The sequence below is a fragment of the Microplitis mediator genome, chromosome 11 (genome assembly GCF_029852145.1).
Source record: "Microplitis mediator isolate UGA2020A chromosome 11, iyMicMedi2.1, whole genome shotgun sequence".
Taxonomy (NCBI): Eukaryota; Metazoa; Arthropoda; class Insecta; order Hymenoptera; family Braconidae; genus Microplitis; species Microplitis mediator.
In genome coordinates, this window is record NC_079979.1 from 11420909 (window position 1) to 11442281 (window position 21373).

At 30.9% G+C, this 21373-nt stretch overlaps 1 protein-coding gene across 14 annotated transcripts in view; it reads right to left on the reverse strand.

Annotated features, from left to right (window-relative positions):
- Positions 1-21373, reverse strand: part of LOC130677041 (syntaxin-binding protein 5) — a 408264-nt gene that overhangs the window by 131998 nt on the left and 254893 nt on the right. For 2 of the 14 annotated variants that reach the window (XM_057483600.1, XM_057483599.1), the window contains exon 15: positions 19917-19962. The exons of the other annotated variants lie outside the window; for them this stretch is intronic. In XM_057483600.1, coding sequence (XP_057339583.1) covers positions 19917-19962 — 46 coding nt within the window. The remainder of the gene's footprint in view (positions 1-19916; positions 19963-21373) is intronic. 14 annotated transcript variants of the gene reach the window in all.

Sequence of the window (21373 nt, forward strand, 5' to 3'; positions counted from 1 at the left end):
GGGACGATAGCCAATAAGAAACAAAAAAAAACCCAGGAAAGGATAGTAAATGAAATTGATCCGCATTTAAACCCCAAAGTAATAAACGAAGTTTATTTTTTCTGACGCTTAAACAATTTTTGAATTTTTAATTCAGTTGAATTTGAGTATTGTTTTACAAGTAAATTTCCATCGTCATTTGGTATCACACAATGAAGTTTTTGAGTTCCTTTTGTAGTTGCTGTTCTATTAAACTTCATTTGTGATACCAAATGACGATGGAAATTTACTTGTAAAACAATACTCAAATTCAACTGAATTAAAAATTCAAAAATTGTTTAAGTGTCAGAAAAAATAAACTTCGTTTATTACTTTGGGGTTTAAATGCGGATCAATTTCATTTACTATCGTTTCCTGGGTTTTTTTTTGTTCCTTATTGGCTATCGTCCCAATAAGGCCACGTACCACCTCTCCTAGGTCATAAAGATAACTCATAAGTAGTTTTTAGTTGATTTGTAAAATTCATTTATTGCATGAGTAGAAAAACTTCAAAAAATAGTATACTTCGAACGGCATAGTATTTAAAAAAAAATCATAGCATCTAAATAGACTGATCTGAGAATGTTTATTGGTCAAATTGAGTCGAAAAATATAATTTAGGGAAAAAAAAATTTTTCGAATTAAGAAAAAAATACAACGAATTGTTTGCCCACGATCGGATTGGTCTCAAAATTTTATAAATTCATCCAAGTTTATTTAAGAATTTTTTCAAACAAATCGAAGGGGTCATACATTTCGAAAAAACGTTTTTTTTTTCTTAAAACTCAAAATAAACAATGAAGGAATTGATTAAGAATAAAAACGTATATTTTTCTTGAAAGAACATTCAAAAATAAAGATTTTGAAAACAAAGCGATCCGATCGGTGTATTTTTTGCGAAGTTATAACCGTTTCAAAAAAAACCTCGTATTTTAAAAAAAATCGGTATCTCGGAAACGAATAGTCAAAAAAATTTTTAAAAATTCATGAGAGCGTTTTTTATCAGCCTCCAAAACATATAAATTTTTCAAAAATATCGGAGGGGGTGACCTCAAAAAGTGGCCGATTTAGTATGGAATGACCCATATATATATATATACATATATATATATATATATATATATATATATATATATATATATATATATATTAGGGTGCTTCGTTTCCGGCGAAAGTATTTTTTTTATGCTCATCAAGCAAAATATTGTTTTTTATGCTGAAACTAAAATTCCTGCCAAGTTTGACCTCTTAATTCCAATTTGAAGTTCATTCCATTTGATTTCAAAGATTTCCCATTTAAAATACATGTAAATTAAATTACTTTTTTTTTAACTTTCTAATACTCAGCTGCGTTTTATGATATCGATGCGGTTTTGGTCGCAAATTGTAGGGCATTTAGTGTTCTTCAAAAGTGCCCGTAGATATTTAGCTGTAATTCCAGCTGTTCTACTAGTGTCCGTTGCGGAAGTTATTTTTCCTATGAAATTGACCTTTATTGGCTTGCAGAACGTAATCCAATGAAACTACACTTAAAATGCTACAAGAAATTTTATAGGAAATTTTATTCACTTCAAAAAAAGTCCTATGAGTCAACTCGCTGAAGTCCATAGTTTCCGAGTTATAGTAATTTTAATAATTTGAAAAACAAAATATAAAAAAAAAAACAATTACAATTGATATTATATTTTTCAAATTATTAAAATTACTATAACTCGGAAACTATGGACTTCAGCGAGTTGACTCATAAGACTTTTTTTTAAGGGAATAAAATTTCCTATAAAATCTCCATTAGCATTTTTAGTGTACTTTCATTGGTTTACGTTCTGCAAGCCAATAAAGTTCAATTTCATAGGAAAAATAACTTCCGCAACGGACACTAGTAAAACAGCTGGAATTACAGCTAAGTAACTATGGGCACTTTTGAAGAACACCAAATGCCCTACAATTTGCGACCAAAACCGCGTCGATATCATAAAATGCAGCTGAGTATTAGAAAGTTAAAAAAAAAGTAATTTGATTTACATGTATTTTAAATGGGAAATCTTCGAATCAAATGGAATGTATTTTAAATTGGAATTAAGAGCTCAAACTTGGCAGGAATCTTTGTTTCAGCATAAAAAACATTTTGCTTGATGAGCAACAAAAAAAATACTTTCGCCGGAAACGAAGCACCCTAATATATATATATATATATATATATATATATATATATATATGTATATATATATATATATATATATATTTATATGGCATATAACGCAGTTTTGAGGACACGATTGCGTCTACAATTCTTATCAGGTTCTAATGAAATTTTCTACACTTATTCTATAGGCGATTATCACGGTTAAGTTCGAAGATAACTGTCTTGTCATCGTGAAAGCCGATAGATATCTTATTAGATCCTAATTAAATTTTCTACACATATTTTATGGGTAATTTTTTTATTTTTATTATCACGGTTAAGTTCGAAGATGGGCTAAATCGGTCGATTAGTTCAAAAGTTATGGCTGTTTGAAATTTTAACGATTTTTCGGAAAAAGCAGTTTTTATTCACTGCTAAAGTTGAATTACTTCGAATTCAACACTCGCGGACGATTTCTGTAGAAAGTACATTAAGGTTTTTTCAATGAGTTTAAATTTTTAACCTTGTTCATTAACGTTATGTTCTGACTCTTTTTTCCAATAATTTGATAGCCCTGAATGTTTGAACATAATTAAGAAAATTTAGAAATATGGTTTTTATTCCTGATAACTTATGCATTTCTCAGTATAATTCAATTCTATCCGTTATATTTTATTGTGATCTTTTAATTATTAAGTTTCGTATAACTCTGATACTGAATATTTTAGATAATTTGTACCTAGTGTATTTCATAGATGACTTGATAGGCTCTAATTTTGTACCTTAAACTTGACTTTATTACTGTCTTATACTTTTGAAGCATTGAAAATTTTCTTTAATATAGAAACGCGCATCTTTCATGGTTTTAAGTATTAAGAACGTATGCATTACACATTAAAATCTATTTCCGTTAAATTTTTCTTGTCGATAATAAAATAATCTTTCAATTCGTTTGCACTGAAAAATAATATTTTGTTAATAGTAATACTGTTAGGTTATAGTCATTATCAAAAAATTAAACAAACATTGTAGGCTATGAATATAGCAATACTTTATTTGCGTAAAGGTTATACTGGTATATTATCTATACAATGTTTTGTCAAATTAACTATCTGAAGTTCTCCAAGAAAGTAAGTCGTTGTCCTTTTTTACCCTCACTCTTAGAAAATGAGCCTAATTTCATACCATGACTACACAGTAACACGTATCACCAGATATTCATGAACGAAATTTACTTATTCGATCGATTGAGTAAGAAATCTACCTTCCATTTCGGCTACCGAATAGCCTTTTTTATTGTTATAATTGGCAATAATAAACTTGTCCATTTTTATTTAATTATTGTGCCTGTATTTTGCCTCATCATCTAGCTTAATAGTTTAAAGTTAACCAATTCTAAAAAATAAGGAAAATAGCCGTAAGTGAATTTGAAGTGAGTTTCATTTATTGTCTGGTTGATCGAGGGCGGGTTTTTCTCTTGCGAAAACCTAGCTGCGTTGTCCAAGTAATTATAAATTTTGTAGAGGCTAGCCTAAGCCAGGGTTTAACCCGCGAATTCTGGTGGCTGTTAGTAAAAATCGCGAGCATAAAAAGCGATTTATCTCAACATGCATACATCCATACATATATAAACTTTTGAACCGAAGGTATTTAGCGGCATTTCACCACAAAATAAAACATATTATCACAAAATTTGTAGAAAATTGGATCTTAAAGCACGCGTTAAAAACTTGAATTCTCAACAGTTCCGTGTACATTCAACAGACTGTTATTATCTTGTTTAGTTTGACCAGTTTTAATTGGTTTATTTTTCAACATACAAAAATGTTAATTTATACGAAAGTAACACTTATTTTATTTAACTTTCAAACCAACACACAATGTATGTTAAAAATACTCTTAACTATCACAAAAGAATTCTAAGGACATTTCAAGTACAAACGATCCTTCTGGAATGTAAATTTACTATATAATTCGTGTTGTCATCAGTATGCTCTGTCTGAAATACTTCGGGTACTTCGACTTGGGATATATTAAATACTCACTACACGAATCCACGTTGATTGCTGGACATGCATATCGATGATTCCCTAGATAGAAAACTGCTGACGACTCGCTCTGCTGCTGAATTACTTACTTGCTAACAAGAAATCTCTGGACGCTGTCGCTGCACTTATTGTACTAACTGGTGAATTAGATCCTTTTCTTATCAGAATTACTGTTCGGTGTCTTCCTTCCGAACTCAGAGTTGAGTGGATGGGCTTCACTTGGGCTGTCGAACGAATTCTCAACATACAATCAGCTACACGACATGCTAAAGGCTAAAGTACGAGCATAGGAGAGTTCTGAGATTGGTGCAAAAGAGTCCATCTCTCACATTTAGACGATGACGGTGAAATCTTCATGGAAGCCAGCCGCTGTCATTCGCTACTAATCGGCAGGTAAGTGTAGCTAGCAGATCCTCTATCGCTACCAGCTCTTTCAGTTTCGGAGCTTTGACACTGAAGGAAAAAACAAGCAAACCAGGGTTGTGCCCAATTTGTAAGGAGAAGCACTTTGTGTTGTTCTGTCCGAGCTACCAGAACGCTTCACCACAGAATCAGCGTACAATTGTTAACCACTACTAGCTCTGTTTTAATTGCTTGGGACGCCATCGCCTCGATCTCGTTGTTCGAGCACTTTTACAACTTCCTATAAACAAAGGAGAAAAATTTTCTAAAGCTGTTGCACCGCTAACTGATACACGCTACGTTAACGATATCTATAAAGACGCAGATGAACTCGCTGAGTCAATGCAAGGTGCTCTCGACACAAAAAATATATGTGCCACTAGATATTTCCATTCGCTAAGTGGGCAAGTAATTCACCTGAACTACTTGCTCAAGTTGCTCCCATAGAAAAACAAGAAGACTCACCAAGAGAATTTGGTGATACTACTGCGAAAGTGCTCGGTTTAACGCGGAATTCGACACGAGATAAACTCCAGTTCATCTCGCTTGTTTGACTCACTTGGGTTCTTAGCACCCATCATCGTGAGAGCCAAGATGTTTATGCATTGGCCATACTAATCTCTACAGTTGACCTGGAACTCGCTAAGATTTTGCTGATCAAGCTTACATAAAGTCAGTACTATTCGCAGGAGATTAAACATTGCTATACACATTGAAATCGTCACCAATTACTCTACTGACGCTTTTATCGCAGCATTTGAAGATTCACTAGTCGAAGAAACGTGCAGTACCCTATACTCGGATTATGGTACAAAATTTGTAGGAGCAGACGCCACGCTAAAGAAAAAATTCGGAGCAGGATCAAGGCAGCTACCTGAATTTCAGTATCTACTCGCTACAGATGGTACCACCTGGAAATTCAACCCACCTAGTGCTCCTCACTTTGTGGCAGGTGGGAAGCAGCCGTTAAATCAATCGAATTTCATCTCATACGTATTATTGGAGAATCGCTACTGACTTACGACCAACTCAGTACAGTATTAACATAGATTGAAACTGTGTTAAATTCAAGTCCGCTCGTTCAGCTATCAGAAGATCCTGCAGACTTATCCACTATCACTCCCGGACATTTCCTCATTGGTGAACCGCTAATCGCTGTACCTGGACTTTTGCTACTAGAAAACTACACCACTACATTGTCAAGATGGCAACAACTTCAACAGACGTTCTAACGATTCTGGAAGAGATGGTCATTAGAGTACCTGCACCGCTATCAGTCACTTATCAAGTGGCATCATCTATCTAATACCATCAAGGTGGGTTCGATGGTCTTATTGACTGACGAGAGTTTTGCACCATCAAAATGGCCACTTGTAAAAGTACTCGCACTGCATCCAGTTAGAGATGGCCTGACTCGTAGAGTAACATTAAAGTCTGCTATTACTGAACTTGTCAGACCAATCGCTAAGTTGTGTGTACTACCGGTTCATTTTCAAGATGACAATCCTATCGATACCATCGCCAGCGCTGGGGAGAATGTTCAATCATCAGCATGCTCACGTTAAATAGCTTCGGGAATTTTCGCTACGTCCGGGAGCAGCTGAACAACTAACTGACTTCAAGGTCAGAATAGTGCCAGGTCACTCGTTATTTAGGACCTGCAAGTACCTTCTCTAGCCATGGCCGTGTCAAGCCGACACGAGAGCCCTGCTACCAGCCGACCAATTAGAAAAATTAGCAGCTAACAATAACGAGTTGGCACGCTTTTAAGCCAATGGCAAAATTCGCTCCGGTAGCCATGCTACACACGTCACCATCGCGCGGCAACCAAGGAAGAAGACGCCGCTATTGCATTCAATATCCATTGTGAAGTCTAAAGTATCACCTTGTGTTCTATCCTACGCCTCACTACTGAAATTTTTACTAATTACTCTTGTGTTCAGAATCCGCTAACTTTTCCTACAATCGTCTCAATGATTAGTTCATGCAATTAAAGCGACTATTTATTGAGATTATTTATGGTTCACGGTTAATTACATACATAAAATTACCACGTGCTCGTGCTTAAATTCACTGAGACTACGTGTCTAGTTTCATACGGGATATTTATTACAGTTGCATTCGCTATTTGATAGTATTTTTCCATTAAATATTTATGTACACTTTGTACATAAAACCAACAATTATTTATTTCTTAAATCTCTTGGTATTAATTTTTGATTATTAAATCTAGCACACCTACACCAGACATCCATAGAGTATTCGCACTTGACATTTTGGTCCTTCGAGCCGGATCCTGGTGTAGGTTTCATAAGTTTTAGTGGAAGTGTATGATGAGCATGTTCTAGCTGAGCAAATGTGTCGGAAGTGGTTTGCACGTTATAAAACTGGTAATTTCGATTTGGATAGCAAGGAGCGACCTGTCTAGCCGAAAAAATTTGAAGTTAATTATCTGGAGGCATTGCTCGATGAAGATGACGACTCATGTCAATCAATTCAAGAACTGTCTATATCATTGTGAGTTGACTTATCAACGATAGGAAAACGTCTTAAAAGTTTGGCATGATCCAGAAACAAGGAAATTGGGTTCCTTATAAATTGAAACCAAAGAACATTGATAGGCGTTTTTTAACATGTGAACTATTGCTTCAACAGGAAAAAAAGTTTTTCTGCATAGAATCGTCATCGGTGATGAAAAATCGATCCATTACGACAATCCGAAGCACTAAAAGTCATGGGTTAGGCCCAGCGAACTACCAACATCAGTGGCAAAGCCGAATATTCATGGGTCTAAGCTCCTACTCTATATTTCGTGGGATTAGAAGAGTGTGATTTATTATGAATTGCTAAAACCAAATGAAACTATAACTGCAGAGCGCTACCGACTACAATTGATGTGGTTGAGCCGTACATTCAAAGAAAAGCGGCTAGAATACTCTCGAAGACGCGACGAAGTCATTTTTCTGCACAACAATGCTCGTCCACACGTCTCAAAACCAGTATAAACATACCTGGAAACACTTAAGTAGGAAGTCCTACCCCACCCGTCGTATTATCCAAATATCGCTTCTTCTGATTACCATTTGTTTTATTTGATGGTTCATAACCTGTCTCAGTAGACGTTCGCTTTTTACGAAGATTGCCAAAAATCTGTCGATTCATGGATTGCATCTCAAGACGAAGCATTTTTCCGACACGGTATTCGTTCCTTGCACGAAGGATGGTCAAAAGTAACAAAAATCGATGGACAATTCTTTGATTAATGTACTTCCTGATTTTAATTTAAAGTAAATAATTTTTTCCATAAAAAAAACGCTACGAATTAATTCCATCTCCTAATGCATGGAATGATTAAGAGAAAAAAAAAAATTCAATAGCTCTAAAAAACTAATAAAGTGCATTATTACACTACTTGTCTTTAATAATCTAAAGCTTTTACATAAATCCATATTTTTAGATGTTTGTTTTTCCAAATTTTTATTACATTCTTTGCCCTTCAAAATGAGACCTTGACCTAGTACCTGTGGTAAATAGCTTCAGAGACATAGCTATTAGATGTTACCTGTTTTCTTTTTTTTGTTAATAACAAGAGACACACACGATTTCTTTTTTTTCAGACTTTGACTACATCCTTTTTTAGGTAGATTTTATAGAAATCTACTCATTATACGTGGCCTTATACTGGATTTTCCGAAGAATTTCGACTCAACCTACCGTGATTAGTCGAGTAGATTCGAAAAATACCATTGGTTCGGTTTTAAACATATAAGTGCGATTTTCAAGATGTATGACACTTTTTTTTCCTTGAAAAAAATCTCAAAAATAGTGTATGTTGTAACAAAAATTTCGAGCCGGATCCGATCATGTGATTACGATCCGTTCTATTATTCTTTAATTAGAACAAAAAAAAATGATTGTTGATTGTTGATTGTTGATTGTTGAGGGGGCAATCGACGCGTTTTATCAAGTTCTAGAGCTGATTCGATTTTGGAATTGATCGATTCGACAGTTTTCAAAATATCCAAAAAAACGAAAAAAAAAAATTTTTTTTTTCGTATTTCTTAAATATCTCAGAGTCTATTTGACTAAATGGTCTAAAATTTTTTTGGAAATCTAAGTTCAGAAGATGTCTTTCGAATGCCGCAAGAACCATCTAAATCGGTTCATTCATCAAAAAGATATGAGAGGTTTACATCCACACACACACACACACACACACACACACACACACACACACACACACACACACACACACACACACACACATACATACAGACATCGCTCTAAAAATTTCAGAATAGCATCTTAGCACCTTCAAACGTCGACATTTCATGAAAACCTGATTTTTAAAAATCGGGGTGAAACCAATAACTTCCCGAATTATTTGAAAATCGTCGATTTTCTCAGCGGGAAGTTAAAAATTTATATTTGTAAAAATTACGTATTTACGTAATAAAAAATCTGTCTACCGGTTGACCCTACGGGCCAGCCCCAAAACTCCCCGATGTTTTCGAGCTCAAGGAGCTCCTTGAGCTCGAAAACATTGTTGTGAATACATATTTGAGCTCGAAAATATTTTTGTATGCCATTGTTTTTTAAAACAACCATTTTTTTGCATTTCTTTCTCCCATGATCTCGCGAACGAATTAACAGATTTTGATGGTTGAGGCGGCAATCAACGTGTTTTATTGAGTTCTAGAGCTGATTAGATTTTGGAATTGTTTGGTAAAGTTATTTGGAAGATATTCGCAAACAACTCTTTTTTACCATTTCTTTCTCCCGCGATATGTTTCGAACAAATTAACCGATTGGGATGGCTAAGGTGGTAATCGACGCGTTTTATGAAGTTCTAGAGCTGATGAGATGTTGGAGTCGATCGTTTAAGTCGTTTCTGAGAAATCAATAAAAAACTAAAAAAAAAAAAACAATTTCTTTTTCGTAATTCACCAATATTTTCGAGTTTACTTGATCGAATGATCTGAAATTTCCAGGAAAGTTGATGGCCATCAAGCTCTTTCGATTGCCGCCTTAATCATACAAATCGGTTCATTAGTTAAAAAGTTATATAGACACACACACACACACACACACACACACACACACACACACACACATACATACATACACATACACACACACTCGGACATCAATTTGAATGAACTCGGAGTCAGAATAGCTTCCTAGGATCTCAAAACGTCGACATCTGATGAAAAGTCGATTTTCGAAAATCGGGGTGAAAACAATAACTTCCCGAATTTTTCGAAACTCATCGATTTTCTTAGCGGGAAGTTAAAAAATTCCACTACTCGCTATTATGTAATCATCATATTTTCACAATGAAAAACTTGGAGCATTAAAGGCAGGAATTTTTCTTTTTTGTTTTAATTAAAAAAAAATAGAACGGATCGTAATAGCATGACCGGTTACGTAACAATTGATCCAAATACATATAATCCGCGACATTTGATCCAATGATATTGGATCCGCACGACTTTATATCCACGGAAAAATAATCCTTAAGAAAATTCATCCAAAGATACCTCATACATGTAAATCAACAATCGACAAAATTTCTCAAACAAATAAGCCTATACACTTGAAATAGTACGGTGCCTTTTTTCAGGGGTTTTGTATGCGTGGACATATAAAATATGTAAACCCACGCACTTGCAATAATACTGTACCATTTCAAAGAAAATCAGACGGTGACACATAACCAAATCAGACTATTACTTGTTAAAAAATTTTTGGAATTAAAATATTTGAAAGTTAATGGTAATCTTTCACACCATAATTGTCACTTGGATCAATTGTCAGAAGGATAAATTATCGGCAGATCAATTATCCACGGGTCAAATGTCGTACTGATCAAATGTCGCAGATGTATTGTCGCGGATCATTTTTCATCGGATCATCGGTCGTGTCACCCGCATGATCGGATCAGACTCAAAATTTTTGTTACAACATACACTATTTATGAGATTTTTTTCAAGGGAAAAAAAAGTGTCGAACATTTTTGAAACCGCACTTTTATGTTTTAAAACCAAAAAGAAAAATGGAAATGAAGACTTATTAAATTTTTTGATATTTTTCGTTGAAAGTTTACTTAAAGCTGAAAAAAATGATGTACGATTTTATTTAATTATTTATATTTTTTATAAAGTCATGAATATTCAAATATTTTGTATCTGAAATTTTCAGTAATCCATAACTTTTTCAAAAAGCGATAAAAAAATTCGAAAAAAATCATGGATGCGTTTTTCAACAAAGACTATAACATGTCAAAAAATTGGTTAAATAATGGTCGGGTCCACGACCTCGGTGATTTTGTGTGGAATGCCCCATATATATATATATATATATATATATATTAGGGTGGCCCAAAAAAACCGACTATTTTTTTTTTTCGAGTCTCTTATGAAAATTTGTTGGTTTAAGATGTTTTGAAAGGCCACTCCAAAAATCAGCTCGATAAAAAATTTTCAAGAGGTCGCTCACGAATTTTGAAAATATCAAAAATGATCGAAATTCGAATTTTTTTGTTCTAAATTTCTTCTTTCTCGTGGCAGCTATCGTTTATATTTATGAAATCATGACTACGCTGAAAATTTGAGCCCAAAATTCAAATATTTAAACGGTGCTCAAGAATTTTGAATATTAAATGATAATATGTAACTAATACGTTGAATTAGTTTTTGTATTCTTTTATAACTCAATTATTGTCATTTCACTTAAATATAACTTTTGCATAACCGAAAATAAACAGGACAGTCTTGAACAATAAAATTGGGTAAGTTTTGAATAAGCAAAAAAACCTAAAAATTGAATTAAAAAATAAAAAAGTATATAAATAACTTATTATTTCTATTTCTCGGGTTGTATTTTTATTCATTATGATACAAACTGATGGTGGAAAAATTGAGAAGCATTATTATTAATATTCAAGGGTCGCTCCAAAACATCCAAGAGACAGTACTCGGAAACATTAAAAATTCTCGAGCGACGTTTAAATATTTTAATTTTGGGCTGAAATTTTCAGCGTGGTCACAATTTCATAAATATAAACTATAGCTGCCACGAGAAAGAAGAAATTTGCAACAAAAAAATCCGAATTTCGATCATTTTTGATATTTTCAAAATTCGTGAGCGACCTCTTGAAAATTTTTTATCGAGCTGATTTTTGGAGAGGCTTCTTAAAATATCTTGAATCAACAAATTTTCATAAGAGACTCGAAAAAAAAAATAGTCGGTTTTTTTTGGGCCACCCTAATATATATATATATATATATATATATATGTATATTTGTTGTTGCAAATGTCGAACTGTGACTTTTATCCGTTTTCCCAGTATTAAAAAATGTTTTTGTTTAATAAGAAAATTGTTTACAATTATTTCATATGAATAAAATTAGTAATATTACATAACAATTAAGTTGTAAATCAAAGAATAAAAGCAAAAGCTAACCTAAAAAATTACTTCACTTTCAATAGGTGTACCTATTCCAAATACAGTAAAACAGGCTAAAATAGTGGCGGTAAAGAAACTTGGCAACAACGCAGTTTGAAAAGAACTCAAGCACTCACTCGCACCGGGCGGCGGAGCACCGCTTTCTCATACTCGGTCTCGGATATTAAAATTTAGAAATATTTTCCAACTCTTTTTACGCTTGTGAATAGCGTTAAAATTTTCAAAATAGTTCAAAGAAGGAATGAAATTTTTTCAAAGCTTCTAATTCAAGCAATTTTGAGAAAAAAAATAAAATGTAAAAAAGGCGGTGCCACACTCATTACGAGACCGACGAAGGTTAATGAAATTTCCTACATTTATTCTGTAAGCGATTGCCTTGATTGAGTCCTACTCGCATGGAAATATATACATGCGGAAAATGTATGCAAACATATATGAGTTATATATGTCACATATATAAAATAGTCATTTTTGAAACGTATGCGGAACGGTAGGGATTCTGACGGCTTGAAGTGACGTCACGAGTTTGAGGCTATGGGCGCTTTCTTATCAAGACCGGACAAAGTACGAGGTATTGATGAGAATATATCCATAGCCTCAAACGCATGCCTTTAAGTCTGTCAGGGTTCCTACCTTTGAGCATAAAGTATCGAACAAAATTTTTTTGTCATATCAACGGCGGAAGTTGAATTTGAGAGAGAAACAGTCAAAAATGTTTCAAGTCGTGTAGAAATGTAGAGACAGATAGAGAGAGAGATTACTTTTCGATACAAGTTCGAGGAAAGTTAACCAAACTATAGATTGCCAGAAATCGTATAGTTTGCGCCCTCTGCATGTTGCTTGAAAATTCAACTTTCGCGGTTGATATGACAAAAATATATGTTACTTATATGAGATAATTATTCCAGCATATTTTTTTTGTGCCAAAATATATTTAAGTTTTATAAAAAAATGTATATTTTGATAAATGTAAAATATATACTTACGTATTTGCATAAGTATATTTAGACATTTATATATAAATATAAAGGACATATATGCATACATATAAGTACATATATATGCCCATATAGATGCACACATATATGTCGACATATATGCTGACATATATACAGACATGTATGTTTACATATATACAGACATATATGTCTACATATATGTGCACTAGGGTGGGCCAAAAAAATCGACTATTTTTTTCTTCATTTCATACCCCGAAAAATAGGTTGGTAGACCCCTCAAAAAAATTATCTCCAAGTATGAGCTCTTAATTTTAATAGAAAAGTCCTCCACCTCTCAGTTTTTTATTTTTTCCTTATCATTAGAAAGAAAAATTCATATCACGGTATTTACTATTTGGAAAAAACACTTCTTCTCATATATTTGGTTACCTGCGTTAATATCTCCGGACAAAATATCCCCGACAAAATATCCACGACAAAAAATCCCCCGACATAATATCCCCGCGACAAAATATCTCAGGATAAAATATCTTCATGACAAATTATATGTAGACAAAATATCCACGAATATTTACGTTGACTCCAAAATTTTTAATAATAGCAATTTAAAATAATAAAAAAGAAATAAGTATAAAACATTAAAGATTATATTGAACTTCTTTATTAACATTAATAAAAATAATTGAATTGAAATACAAAAGAACGTAAACTTATTGATTAATTTAATTACTGTAAGTAATATAATCTATTATCAATTATTAGTAATTACCAACTATTTAAGGTCACTTTTCATCAATATTTTTAGTCAAATTTAATATTAATCATAAATATCTGAATGCATCGGTTTGCAATAAAATTGTGCCCTTTTTTCAGAGGTTTTGGGTGTGTGTAATCACAAAAATATATGAACACACATACGTGAAATAGTACGTGTCCTTTTTTCAGGCATTTTGTGTATGTGTAAATACAAAAATATCTGAACGCATCCACTTGCAATAAAATTGTGCCCTTTTTTCACAAATTTCTTCATCGATTATTCAACGATAGGGATATTTTGTCAACATATATTTTGTCATGAAGATATTTTATCCTGAGATATTTTGTCTGGAGATATTTTGTCGCGGGGATATTATGTCGGGGGATATTTTGTCCGGGGATACTAACGCGTGTCACCATATATTTATAGGAAATCGAATTCTCTACAAAAAAGGTCTCTTACAATTTTTTAGTAAACCTCACCGTTCAAAAGTTATTAAAGGTTGAAGTTTGATTATTTTCAGGCAGATTTCTTTTTTCTTATAAATTTTATAACTCGTCAAAAAAAAATTATTATGATTCGCGCACCTCATAGCTTTATAGGAAATTCACTGCTCTACAAAAATGGTCTCTTATAAGTAGTCGATTTAATCAACCGTTTAAAAGATATTCATCGTCAAACTTCAATGTACACAAATTTTAACAGTTTTTGATTAATAATTCGAACAATTTCAATTTAATTTATGAGTTTCGGGGGAATTCGTACAATCTTGAGTTTCTATGAACAGAGAAATTTTTTAAACTTTTTTTCCAGTTTTTTTTTTTTTAGTCCTAAGCATGTTTGGGTACATTAGAACAAAGAAATTAGTGCATTTTTTCTGGCTTAGATTCAGTGATTCATTAAATTTCGAGTAAATAACGATTTTGTGACAAATTTAACATAAAAAGTATCGATCTAGAAGAAAAAAAATATTTTCAATTTGCTGTTAAAAAGTTTTTTTTATTTAATTGTCAACTGAGATATAATTTTTCTACATTTTTAACACAATCGTACATTTCTACTGTAAAAAATTTTCTTTATTGCAGTTCGGGTATTTTTGCAATGTTCTTTTAGAACTTGCAATAAATATTGAAATTAGTCGTTATTTTTTGTCAAGTTTTAAAAAAGTGTTAAAATATACTCTGAACACAATCCGGATTTCTAATTTATAATGATAAAATTTATGAAAATATTATAAGAATAATAAATTACAAATAAATTTTTAAACAGAGAACTTCTATAGTAGTTACTTTCACGACAAAAACTCAAGTTTGTATGAATTTCCCCGAAACTCATAAATTAAATTGAAATTGTTCGAATTATTAATCAAAAACTGTCAAAATTTGTGTACATTGAAGTTTGACGATGAATATCTTTTAAACGGTTGATTTAATCGACTAATTATAAGAAACCATTTTTGGAGAGCAGCAAATTTCCTATAAAGCCATGAGGTGCGCGAATCATGATAATTTTTTTTTGACGAGCTATAAAACTCATAAGAAAAAAGAAATCTGCCTGAAAATAATCAAACTTCAACCTTTAATAACTTTTGGTGAGGTTTACTAAAAAATTGTAAGAGACCTTTTTTGTAGAGAATTCAATTTAATTTGAAAAATAACCAATCTTATTAGATTTTCTTGTCCATGTTGCATATGTCGTATCCAAATTAATTATTTACATTAGACTATTGTCACTTGTAAAAATTATTTTAAGACATTATCATGTACAAAATAAATTGTACATTTTATCAACACCAAACTATTTTAAGAATATTCCCAGAATATATTGTCAATATTTTCTACTTAATTTTATAATATGCCAATGTCAAAGAGGTGGCAAAAAAGAATTTTCAAATCCCTGATTAAAAAAGTGAATTGAAAAGTATTGAAAATTATTTCAATTCTTTTCAATCCCTCGGCGGTTTTGGAAAGTATTGAATGGAATTGAAATTTCGATCGTTTGAATACTTTCCAATTCCAAAGTGGAATTCGAAAGTATTGAAAAGAATTAAATCTTTCATCATTTCAATTTAGGTATTGAGAAGGATTCAGAAAGATTCAAAAATTTCAATTCATTTCAATCTTTTTCAATCCCACACTTGATCCGAAATGTCGGATTATTTAGGTATTGAGAAGGATTCGGAAAGATTCAAAAATTTCAATTCATTTCAATCTTTTTCAATCCCACACATGACCCGAAATATCGGATTATTTAGGTATTGAGAAGGATTCAGAAAGATTCAAAAATTTCAATTCATTTCAATCTTTTCCAATCCCACACTTGATCCGAAATGTCGGATTATTTAGGTATTGAGAAGGATTCGGAAAGATTCAAAAATTTCAAATCATTTCAATCTTTTTCAATCCCACACTTGATCCGAAATGTCGGATTATTTAGGTATTGAGAAGGATTCAGAAAGATTAAAAATATCAATTCATTTGAATCTTTTTCAATTCCTCGGAAGTTCAGAAATTCTTTTATTATTTTGGGATTGAAAAGTATTCATTTTATGTCAAAATGAAAACCTTGGGGTATAGAAAGTATTCGAAAGGATTCATTTCTCATCTTTTTCAATACTTTTCAATTCACTTTTTTAATCAGGGATATTTTCTCGAAAATATTACTAAAAAATAAATTTACAACAATTAAAAAAAAACAAAAATATGTTACAAACATTCTATGAATTTTTTTTTTAATTATTTTGAATACTTTATTTAGAAATATTTTTACAATTTTTTTTTCACGAATATTAACATACTTTAAAAATATTACCGTTCGAAAATATTTGTAAAATATTTTAAAACTAATAGGATATAAAAATTCAGTATGGGAATAAAGCATTAGAAGCGATATATATACGAAATAACGCGCCTTGTCATCACGATAGCGTCCGCAATTCTTAACAGATCTTAATGAAATTTTATACACTTTTTTATTGGACGATTACCTTGATCAAGTTCGAAGATGAGCCCAATCAGTCAATTAGTTAGTAAGTTGTGGGTGTTTGAAATGTTCTTTGATTTTCATAAAAATTAATTTTCTGGCTTTACCCCCAAATATTTTTTGAACCGAAAATGATAACTTAATTCTGTAAAAATTATCTCAAAATCGTACGATTTGCTTTAATTTTCACTATGTTACTTGTTTTTTAGATGATTTTGTCTAACAATTTGATGATCTCGAAAATTTCACAAAAAACTAACAAAGCTTATTTATGCAGCTTAGTCCTCTAATAACCTCTGAATGATAAGGCATAACTCATTCCCTTGAAATTCATGTTTAAGATTACAAACTAAATATTAATTATACTGTTGTAGCTTTATTGTATTTATAAATATGTATACATAAGAATCTACCTTTCCATTTAGGGTAAGGTCGGATGGCTCTTTTTTTTTCTATTACCAATAGCGCAATCTAGTATTAACTGTGTATACTAATGTTCAATTAAAATTGTGTTTTAATATGAGGTGTTCGAAGTTATATTAAGAAAAAACTTTATATTTTCATTTTTAGAATAATTTAAAATTTACCAAACTTGTAAAAGCCAAATCGCTACGGAATCAAATCTTTAACAATTACTTTCTAATGTCGTATAACATATCTAAATCGCTCATTCAACTCAAAAGTTATCCAACATTTACAACCCCGATTAAAAACTCCGGTTGAAACCAATTAGTTCCAATTGAAAGTCTATCGGATTCAATCGGAACTCAGCGGTTTCAATCGGAAGTTTTAATTAGGGATACACTTACACACATATACACTGCGCTATCTATTATTTCGAGGCGACTTAATGACAATATTCCATAACGTCAGCTTATTCATTTACCTTAACATTATGTCAATTTTTGAATATAGTGTATTTAGTTGCCATAATTTTCTTAACAATATAGCGTGATGTTTTGAATCGCATAAAAAAATTCGAAAAATTTTAGTTTTAAAAAAAGTTTATGTAATTAAGTCTTGTTATGTGTTTTTTTACATGCCGGTAACTTAAAAGTGTGGTTTTCGTACTTTTGTCTATGATTTTTAGAAACTTCCTGTAACACCAGTACGAAATCGTCGAAATTTTACAAAATTTCAATATTTCGCTTTTTGATCGCGTGAAGAGAACGAGATGTAAATCTGCAATCCTCGTAAAAGTTAGTTCATACTTTTTACTTTACGATAAAGTCATGAAATTGAGTCTGTTAGATATTTTCGCTAGCACCATTATCATATTACATGAGAGAATTTAATTTTTCCACCAAAGGATGATAGTCTTTTTATACTCTACTTATCTCGTAAAAATGTCGTTTGACATGAACTTGATTGACTAATAAACAAAAAAGAATATAGAGCTATCTTAATTTGTATATAGAATAGGATGCTTCGTTTGAGATGACTATTTTTTTTTTTCCCTTCTGACTACTTTTTTAGTCCCATGTCAAAACATCATTGTACACACTGAAAAAAAAAAATTCTCATCAAAGATGAGCTCTTAATTTTAATTTTAAGTACTCGCTAAATGAATTTAAAATTTTCCCATTTGATTAACACGTAAATTTTAATTTTATTTTTTCAATTATCTATAGCTTAACGGCATTTCAAGATATTTGATCGACCATAGGTGGAAATCACAGAGGAATCGTTCCTCTTTGAAAGTGCTTGTAGCTAATTTATGTTTTGTAACCGAACTCACCGGTAAAAAATCTCAAAACCAATTTTTTCTCAAATTTCATGGTTTCTTTCATTTTACTTACAAACCATTAACTTTACGACAAAATTGTACAGGACTTTTTTTGTAGAGAATTTTATTTCCTACAAAAGAAATCATGTAAGTCATTACTGTAGAGCTAGTAGTTTTCGAGATAAATTCAATTAAACATCTCAAAATTTTAAAAGTCGCTGTTTTATCCAAAATTTTAGTACTTTTTGATAAAATTATGGTCGAAGAAATATATAACATATCCTGGTTAATATATCATCAAAAATATGTCATGTAAAACGAAACTGTCTCCTACTACATTTCCTCCGTCTTTTCTTCACTTAATCCAATCGCCTCTGTTTGACCATCGGAAGCTTTTTTAATTACTTTCTCTTTCAGTACAAAGATAATTGTTTCATACTTTTTATATTTACATATGAATGTGTAATAAGTATTTTTATATTTTGTTCTTATACATTATTTGTGTTTTCAGCAATGATTTTACCAAAAAGTACTAAAATTTTGGATAAAACAGCGATTTTAAAAATTTTGAGATGTTTAATTGGATTTATCTCGAAAACTACTAGCTCTACAGTAATGGCTTACATAACTTTTTTTGTAGGAAATAAAATTCTCTACAAAATAAGTCCTGTACAATTTTGTCGTAAAGTTAATGGTTTGTAAGTAAAATAAAAGAAACCATGAAATTTGAGAAAAAATTGGCTTTAAGATTTTTTACCGGTGAGGTCGATTACAAAACATAAATTAGCTACAAGCACTTTCAAAGAGGAACGATTCCTCTGTGATTTCCACCTGTGGTCGATCAAATATCTTGAAATGTCGTTAAGCTATAGATAATTGAAAAAATAAAATTAAAATTTACGTGTTAATCAAATGGGAAAATTTTAAATTCATTTAGCGAGTACTTAAAATTAAAATTAAGAGCTCATCTTTGGTGAGAATTTTTTTTTCAATGTGTACAATGATATTTTGACATGGGACTTGGAAAAAAAAAATAGTCATCTCAAACGAAGCACCCTATTATAGAAACAAAATAATTTTTTACGTGTAGAGATTAATGAATCTTTGTTTGTGCATAGTAAGTTGGGAAAAATTCTGCATATAAGTTCAAACCTATAAGTTGTAAAGATCTCCTTAATTTTTTTTTTGTATTAAGAAATCTAATTTAACATTTATTAATAAATATTTATATTTATATACATAATTGAAAGTGAAATGAAATAATCAATGTTTTTTCTCTTAGTATTAATGTCAAAAATAAATTTCAAAGTGAGTCAAAAATTATTTTAAACAATTTTCACCATTAAAAAGTCATTTTATGTACTTAAATATAAAAATATATTTAACTTTATAAAATATAATTTTCTGAAATTATTTTGAGGCAATCATTTTTACCTGAATCAAACTTGCTGTCAGGGAAGACTGCAAAATTAATTTGTACCTGAAAAATTGTCAAATCTGAAAGTAACCGTCATGACGCATTTTTTCTATCATTGATTGTTTATACCATCGTACAATTCTAACATGTTTTCTCCACTGTCTAATTCTTACAAAAAAAAATTTGAAATACACAAAATTAAAATTAAAATTAATTTTTCGCATAATTATTTTTGTTTTATAAATAATGAAATAGCGAGAATATATATATATATATATATATATATATATATATATATATATATATATATATATATATATATATATATATATATATATATATATATATATATGTGTGTGTAATGAAACATGGTAAATATTAATTTCTTAACGCATAAAAGGATTTATTAGACTTGAATTAAATGTCGTTGAAAAAAGAAGGTCTTGAATGTACGATTTAGAAGTATCTCATTGCGAGACATTTAGATTGCACTTTTTGAATTAAGTATCTTTACACAATTTATCAATGAGATCTTATTAATCATATATTAAATCTCAAAACTTGCTTTGATTTCATTTGAAAAATTCATTCTCCAATATAATTCTGATATTTCAATAAGAAACCTACCTTCTCATTTCAAAGGACAATGGGTGGCACTTGTTTAGATCATATAATGTTAACTTAAAAATAATGAATATTTCACAGTTCTGTTACCTTTATTCGCGAATTGAACTATCTCAACATTATTAATTATGAAGAAGTCTATCGAAATTAAAGTAAACTCTGCTTTAAAAAAAACGATAGATTCTCTCTGCTATATGTATAAGACTTATACTTGACTACAGCATTTTCTCATTGAACTCATAAAGTATTATAAAACCTTTATGAGAATTTATGGGAATTGATTGAATTTTATGATATTTTTCAAACAGGGAATTCTTATTTTTCAAATTACTGTCATTAAAACTGTGATTATTATTATTTTTTTTTTTGCCAAAACCGTTTCTTAGATTTTTTCAGAGATTTTTTCAAAAAAGCGCGTGGAATTTTTTTTTATATTGTTATTAGAAATCAATAAATGCAATGAGATAAATCTTCATTAAGAATTCACTCTAAAATCAAGTATATAATTGAAATTATCATATGCCAAATTACATTGACAATGTAATAAGCAAACTATAAATATTTGACACGCTGCAAAAGTTACTGCAAAAAATTATAGGTTGCTTATAGCTTCAAAAATGTAATCAAAGACATATTAGTAGATAATGATAAAAAAAAAAACCCAATTAAATTTTGATGAGTTACAGCAAACCAGTGAAGTTTAGATTTTTATACATTTCATATTGAGCTACATAAGAAATCACAAGTTTCATCGGATTTATTTTTTCTTTGCAGCTCCTCAAAAATTCAATTGAATCCTTTTCCTGTCATTATCTACTTTAATATGATAAATTTACCTTGCACAGTAACT